Raw genomic sequence first — 6,625 nt, 5'->3', positions numbered from 1 at the left:
CTTCTCTTTTCAATTTCGCTGTCGCTTGCTGCCGCTGTTCTGTGTTGTGCTCCGTGTGGGTGGTGCATTTCTCCAGGGGGTTTTGTTTTTGTTTGCTTTGCCGTCTTCCTCCTCGCTGCCTATGGCCGTCCCTCGTCTCTCGCCCTCTCGCTCTGCCAGGTAGGAAATGGGGACGATTAGCCGTCCGGGAGGCATGCGGCCCAAGTGGCACAAGAAGCGCATAAAGCGCCTTAAGCGGCGTCGCCGGCGCATGCGCCAGCGCTCCAAGTAAGCGTGAGGGTGGCGGCTGAGTCCTGACGCCGCCTCCACCGCTGTTCCCCTTGAACCAGGTGCCTTTTTTTTTGTGGAGCTTTTGCTGAGTTCATTTCTGTTTTTTTGTTGTTTGTTCTTGCTAAAATGGGACACGCATGGGGGTTTGTTGTTTGTGGCTTTCCAATGCGGCCTCGCCGGAGGGCGGCGCGGGTGCAGTTGCGTGGGCGCTGCCACCGCATTGCGCCGCCCCGCTACCGATACCCGCCACGTGGAGGTGGTCCTGCGGTTGCGGGCCCCGACGACTGCTGCTTGTCGCGTCCACGGCGAGGCCGGTTACTTCTGTGACGCCTTTATTTACCAACTGCTTTCCGTTTGCGGGCCGTAAACGGCTCTCGTTTGGGCTGGCAGGTTGGGCGTAGCGGGGCGAACTGCTTCTCCTCTTCTGTTTTCCGTTCTCGGTGTGGGAGGGAAGGGTGGCGCCTCATCCAGGCGTTGATATTCTGTGCGTTGTTCGGTAAGAAGGGGGACCGCGGTCATGGCGGCTTTGGACCAGCGCGAGCCGCGGGGCATGCCGGTTTCCGACGAAAAGGCGGCACGTAGCGTGCCGCAGTGGAGGCAGGGCAACTACGAGATCAACTGGTTGGCCGTCGCCGTCCTGGCTGTGCCTCCCGTCACGGTGGCCGCGGCTGTTTTGGCGGGTGTGCCTCTGGTGACGAAGACCCTCGTGGTGGCAGCCTTCTTCTACGTCTTCAACGGCATGATTGGTGTCACCGTGGGCTACCACCGCCTTTTTTCCCACCGAAGCTTCATTGCGCACCCGGTGCTTCAGTGGATTTGCGCGGTGGCTGGCGCAGGCGCCTTTGAGGGCTCGGCCAAGTGGTGGGGCCGCAACCACCGCATCCACCATCGCTACGTGGACACGCCCAAGGACCCGTATGACGCCACCCGTGGGTTCTTCTTTTCCCACATGGGCTGGATGATCATGAAACAGGATTATGCGCTTCTCGGGAAGGTGGACGTCAGCGATTTCAGGTACAACAACATTATTCAGTTCCAGCATCGCCATTTCTTCAAGATCGCCATGGTGTCCGGTATCATTCTCCCGACGCTGATTTGCGGCCTTGGCTGGGGCGATTGGCTCGGTGGGTACTTCTACGCGGGGCTCGCGAAGGTGGTGTTTGTGCATCATTGCACCTTTTTCATCAACAGCCTGGCCCATAAGGGTTGGTTCGGCGCGGTGCAGAACTACTCCGACCGCCACACCTCGCACGACTCCTTTGTCTGCGCGCTGCTGACGTTTGGGGAGGGGTACCACAATTTTCACCACGAGTTTGCGCAAGACTACCGCAACGGCATCAAGTGGTACCATTTCGATCCGACCAAGTGGACCATTCGCGTGTGTGAGTGCCTGCAGATGGCCACCCACCTCGTGCGCACCCCCAACGACGTGATTGAGCGGAACGTGAAGCAGCTCCTGCGCACTAAGCTCGGCAGGCAATTGGGGTCCCTCGAGAGGCGACTGAAGGAGCTTGAGCTCCCCACAACGGAGGAGTACACGTGGGATGACGTGGCGCGGCTTGTGCGGCAGGGCCAGAAGCTGACTGTGGTTGGCGACAGCGTTATTGACCTGCAGAGGTCCGTCCCAACAGGCGCCGGTTACACGCACTCCGACGCGAAAATTGTGTGGTACGAGGCCCACCCGGGAGGGAAGAAGATGCTGGACATGTTCGTGGGCAAGGACGCGACGGAGGTGTTCCACGGGGGAATATACAAGCACTCGCTGGGTGCTGAGGGCCTGCTCCCGCACCTGCGCGTCGCGAAACTGAGGCGTCGGTAGGGCTGGGCGCAACGTGGGCCCCGACAACGGCGGTACACTCGCTGTGTTGTTGCGTGCCAAGGAGGCAGGTGGGGCGAAGGGAACCGCACGCTGTAGAAGGCAATTGTAGTAAGAGGGATAGTGGGTGTGCGTGCGGAAGCAAAGAAGGGCTGATAAAAGGAGCCCTCGCTCGGGCGCGGGTCTCTCGCGCACGCGGCTGGGGGGGGCGCACGAGCGGCTCGGGGCACGCAGGGAGAGGGAAAACGCCAAGACACCCCATTTTTGCTTTTATTGCTTTTATCCAAATTTTCCGTGCTTCACGATGCACCCCGGACACCGAAGTCCTTCTTTTTTTTTTTTTTTCTTATTACCGGAGTGCCTATCTTTTTTGTTTTCCCATCTTTTCCTTCTCTCCCGCCCCCTTTTCTACTCAATTGTGGTTGTTGTTTTTTGTGTTTTTTTTTCTTGACATTCTTCGTGTGCGGCTCTGCGGCGGGGGGAGGGTGTGGGGCCGCGGAGCCGCACTTCCGCCGGCGGGAGACGAGGCACATGTACGCGCCCGCACACACGCCCACGCACCTCCCTGTCTCCGCACGCTCGGAAGGAAACTCAATTGTCCAGCTGCGCGAGGGCACTAATTTAGGAAACGCGTCGGGCGGAGCAGCTGTGCGGACACCGCCACCCACGCAGCTGCCGGCACTGTGGCCCTCTCGGGGGTTGTGCGCCCATGGTTTTGGCGGCGTCTTTGCCCACGCCCCGTGCGTCGATTTTGTTGTTGTTGTTGGTCCTTCTCTGTTGCTGCGTTATTGCGTCCGCGCTTTCTCTGCCCTTCTGTGATCCTCCTCCCGTGTTGCGCGGAAAACGGCCGCACATGTTATGCCTGCCCGCCGATGGGCCCTCGTCCTCCAGGCGGCCCCCCCAAACCAGAGGCGTTTTCTTCGGGTGCCGCGGTTGTGCCTCCACGGTAGGCCGGGGGCGTCTGCGGAGGCCGCGTGCTCTTTGTGCCGCGAGGGACGCGGTGGCCGAGGGCAAAAATGAGTTGGAGCGGCTTCTCCCGCGCGAGGTTGAGGAGGCGCACCGGAGGGCGCATGACGCCGGGAGGGACAAGTACGTCGACCCAACCGCCGGCCGGCCGCTTCTGACGCGGAGCTTCCACATGAGGCGCGGCGTCTGCTGCGGGAAAAGGTGTCGGCATTGTCCGTACGGGCACGTAAACGTCCCTGCCGCGGCCGGGTTGGCGCCAGCAGGGAGACGGATCGCTTGAGTGCGTGGCGGCCGAGGGGAGTTTTTGTGTCGTCACTGTTCTGCTTGCCTGCGACGAGGGGGTGCGGGGGAGGGCCACCCGCAGTCCCCTGGAGCACTTCTCCTTGCGGAGCTGGCACCTGCACCGCCGCGGCCCCGGAGTTGTGACGGAGGCTTCGATTGGAAGGGCTGAACGGCGGGCGCGGCGCTCCCTCCCGTCGTGGGCGGGAGGATCCTGGTGCAATGCCGCCGCACATGGGCGGTGCTGAGCTTTTACTGTCTGCTTCTCCCCTCTCTCCCCTTTCACCACCCTTCTTTTCTGCCTCTCTCCCCACCTCCCGTTCTGCGTGGGCGTGTGCTTCTTTGCGCCGTGGGTTGCCTTTCGGAGAGAAGGAAGGAGTGGTACGAACGAGCAAGGAAAGCCCCGCACAGGCAAGGAGTATTCCGCAACAAGACAAAGGGGTGGTGGGAAGCATGACTCCTGCGGAGAAGTCGTGTCTTCGGATTCGCGTGTCGCTGTATGTGCTGTTCATCGTGGCCTACGCAGTGGGTGTTATCATTTCATAAAAGAATTCAACAATTACTGGGCGGCGTCCGGCTTTTTTCTGGCTTGTGTCTTCATTGCCCTGACGACGGTCATGTACGTTATCCCGGACAAGACACTTTGCAAGCGTCTTTCGCCGGGAAGCAAGAGCCGTATCCTTTTCCAGTCGACTGTGCTGTTGGTCAGCTTGGGACTTTGGGGCGTTGCCATCTTTTTGCTGGCCCGGGGCATCATGCGGAGGCAGCGCTGGACGGGGGAGTCCGACTTCTGCTCATTTATTGCCTTCGCGAGCGCTGCAAAGTGGTTTTACTTCATCGGCTACCGCGTGCACAAAGCGCGCGTTGCTCCGGACACCGCCGAGGATGAGGTTGCGGAGGAAAAGCTGAACCTTTTCGAGGATTCTCCGTCCGACTGGTCCCCGGAGCAGAAAAAAATGATTGTGTAGGGGGAAGGACGGCGCCGCAATAAAAATATTCAACTGAAAATTAAATGAGGGAACATGCAACTTTTTTTGCTTCTATTTTTTTTTGTTTTTGCCATTAGGCTCTGCGGGTGGGTGTGTGTGTGTGTGCTTTGCTTCTGGGGGTAACTGAGGAAGTGTGCATCAATATATATATATTTATGCATGTGTGTAGGAGTTTTTTTTTACGTGTCTAGGTATCGGTGTGTGTCTGTGAGAACGGTAACTGAGGGTGCCGGCTCCGTTTCCAACTGAGAGGCCAAATTTTCAACAAGCTAAATTCTCGGGGAAAAAACCCGCTGAAAGGATTGCGAGGCGGTGTTTTTCCCACTTTTGATCCTCTGGGCATGCCGTCGTTGTCCCTCCGGGGCTGGCCGGGGCGGTGCTGGGATTCCCTGCGTGGCGCTGGCTGGTGAATTTGCTTCTGCTTTTTTTTATTCTCGGTCACTCCCCCCATTATTTTCTGCTGCCGGTTGGCCCGACGCACGCCGCCGTCCCGCGAGGCGAATGCCGCAGATGGGCCCATGCGCGACCAGCACTTGTCTCCTGGCGCTTCTGGCCGCCGTTGTCGCGGCGCTCGTCCCCTGGGTGGCCCACGTCGAACTTCATCCCGGCGAGGCGGATGACTGCATGCTGCGGCCATTGTGCAGCTCGCACCCAACGCTCGTGAAGGGGCTGATGTGCCTTCTGTTCCGGTACCCCGTGGACGTTGACCGGGGCGATTACAAGCAGCAGGTGCTGGTGCGACTGAGGCGACTCACGCAGCGGAGCCTGAAGGGACAGCGGCACGTGGTTGAGGGCGTCACGCGGAGCCTGGCCGCCAAGCTTGAAAATCCAGACAAGCCGCTGGTGCTCCACTTCGCGGGGGATAATGGGGTGGGCAAGACGACGCTGGCGCAGCTCATTTCCCTGGCCCTGGGCCTCAGGTGCCGCGACGCCGCGTGCACGACGGGTGACTCCACGCTGGTGCTCTCAGGCGTCAGCTATGACGGCTACAGTGCGCAGGAGTTCCGCCGGGTCGTGGTCCCGAGGATAGTGCAGCACGCCCTGAGGTTCCCAAAAAATGGTGTCGTCATCGTCAACGACCTTGGGGCCCTGCACCCGGATCTTGTGCGTGTGCTGCTCCCATTGTTGGGCAGGGCGCCCTCTTTTCCGGAGGCTCCCGGCGTGCCCCTCGGCCGCTTATTTGTTATTGTGACCACCGACTTCGGACGGCAGGGCCGCACGCAGGGGAAGAGCCTCGCGGAAATGCGTCGCCTCGTTGAGGAGGATTTTAAGAGCCTCTACAGTCAACTGTCGTCGTCGATGATTGAGACATTTCCATTTCTCCCGGCGGCACTGGATACGGCCAAGGAGATCGTCCGACTGACCATCCTGGATTATAAGTGCCGACACGGGGAGGCAATCCGGGAGTTGCGCGTGAGCGAGGATGCGGTTTTGTGGTTCGTTGACCTTGTGCGCGACGACCTTCCGGTGGAAAACGGCCGCTGTGTTGCGCAGGCTGTCTCGGCCCTGGTGGGCCCGGGGATTTTGCGGCACCTGCCCGACAACCCCTCGGCCCTGGTGTCTTTGTACGTTGACATCGACGACAATGGCTCCGTTGCCGTCCTGCCGTTACCGGCGCGTTAGCTGCTGCTCGCTCGGTTAACGGGGGGCAGTGGGCCGCAGGAAACCGCCGGCGCAAGTGCGGGAATGCGCTGCGCTGCCCTTCGTTGCATTGGAGTGGCGTCGCGTATGCGTCTGTTGACGGGTTTTCTTCGCGGCCGCGGGTGCGTGCGGCGGGGGTTCATTTTTGTCTTTGCCTGCCCGGGGAGGCGTGTTCGCGTGCGTGGACGCTGCTGACTTCTCTGCAATTTTTGCCTGCTGCTTCTTTTCTTTCTGTTCTTTGTCTTTTGGTTTGATTCCTCCTCCCCACACTTGCGTAGAGCACAAATGGGGACGATTAGCCGTCCGGGAGGCATGCGGCCCAAGTGGCACAAGAAGCGCATAAAGCGCTTAAAGCGGCGTCGCCGGCGCATGCGCCAGCGCTCCAAGTAAGCGTGAGGGCGGCGTGGTATCAGCTGTTCTCCTCCGTCCCAGGAGGAAGGCGTTGTGGCTGGGGCGGCCCAACTGTGCTCGCCGGCAGTGCTCTGCTGTTTTGACTCGTTTTTTTTCTTCTCTTTTCAATTTCGCTGTCGCTTGCTGCCGCTGTTCTGTGTTGTGCTCCGTGTGGGTGGTGCATTTCTCCAGGGGGTTTTGTTTTTGTTTGCTTTGCCGTCTTCCTCCTCGCTGCCTATGGCCGTCCCTCGTCTCTCGCCCTCTCGCTCTGCCA

General features: G+C 60.1%; 4 protein-coding genes and 1 pseudogene across 4 annotated transcripts, besides 5 other annotated features; 4 read left to right on the top strand and 1 right to left on the bottom strand.

The window, feature by feature from the left end:
* Positions 1-17: 17 nt before the first annotated feature.
* Positions 18-51: a microsatellite.
* Positions 52-787: 736 nt separating this feature from the next.
* On the top strand, positions 788-2,089 carry Tco025E_03386 (putative fatty acid desaturase; the record flags this gene model as incomplete). The annotated part of the gene is made up of 1 exon (XM_029370304.1): positions 788-2,089. The coding sequence occupies one exon, from the start codon at positions 788-790 to the stop codon at positions 2,087-2,089; it is 1,302 nt and encodes a 433-aa protein (XP_029229711.1).
* A 324-nt stretch (positions 2,090-2,413) lies between these two features.
* Positions 2,414-2,437: a microsatellite.
* Positions 2,438-2,939: 502 nt separating this feature from the next.
* On the top strand, positions 2,940-3,332 carry Tco025E_03385 (cob(I)alamin adenosyltransferase; the record flags this gene model as incomplete). Its single annotated transcript, XM_029370303.1, has 1 exon — positions 2,940-3,332. One exon carries the CDS (start codon positions 2,940-2,942, stop codon positions 3,330-3,332), a length of 393 nt encoding a protein of 130 aa, XP_029229710.1.
* Positions 3,333-3,948: 616 nt separating this feature from the next.
* Tco025E_03384 (uncharacterized protein) lies at positions 3,949-4,299 on the top strand (the record flags this gene model as incomplete). Its single annotated transcript, XM_029370302.1, has 1 exon — positions 3,949-4,299. One exon carries the CDS (start codon positions 3,949-3,951, stop codon positions 4,297-4,299), a length of 351 nt encoding a protein of 116 aa, XP_029229709.1.
* Positions 4,300-4,360: 61 nt separating this feature from the next.
* Positions 4,361-4,389: a sequence feature (A-rich).
* Positions 4,390-4,406: 17 nt separating this feature from the next.
* Positions 4,407-4,425: a microsatellite.
* Positions 4,426-4,821: 396 nt separating this feature from the next.
* Positions 4,822-5,943, top strand: Tco025E_03383 (uncharacterized protein; the record flags this gene model as incomplete). Its single annotated transcript, XM_029370301.1, has 1 exon — positions 4,822-5,943. The coding sequence occupies one exon, from the start codon at positions 4,822-4,824 to the stop codon at positions 5,941-5,943; it is 1,122 nt and encodes a 373-aa protein (XP_029229708.1).
* Positions 5,944-6,146: 203 nt separating this feature from the next.
* Tco025E_03382 (hypothetical protein) lies at positions 6,147-6,381 on the bottom strand (annotated as a pseudogene).
* Positions 6,382-6,484: 103 nt separating this feature from the next.
* Positions 6,485-6,518: a microsatellite.
* Positions 6,519-6,625: the final 107 nt, after the last annotated feature.

Source organism: Trypanosoma conorhini (genome assembly GCF_003719485.1).
Source record: "Trypanosoma conorhini strain 025E chromosome Unknown Tco_14.4_contig_00151, whole genome shotgun sequence".
In the NCBI taxonomy this organism is placed as follows: Eukaryota; Euglenozoa; class Kinetoplastea; order Trypanosomatida; family Trypanosomatidae; genus Trypanosoma; species Trypanosoma conorhini.
Note: the sequence above shows the minus strand (reverse complement) of the source record. Positions and strands in the feature narration are given on the sequence as shown.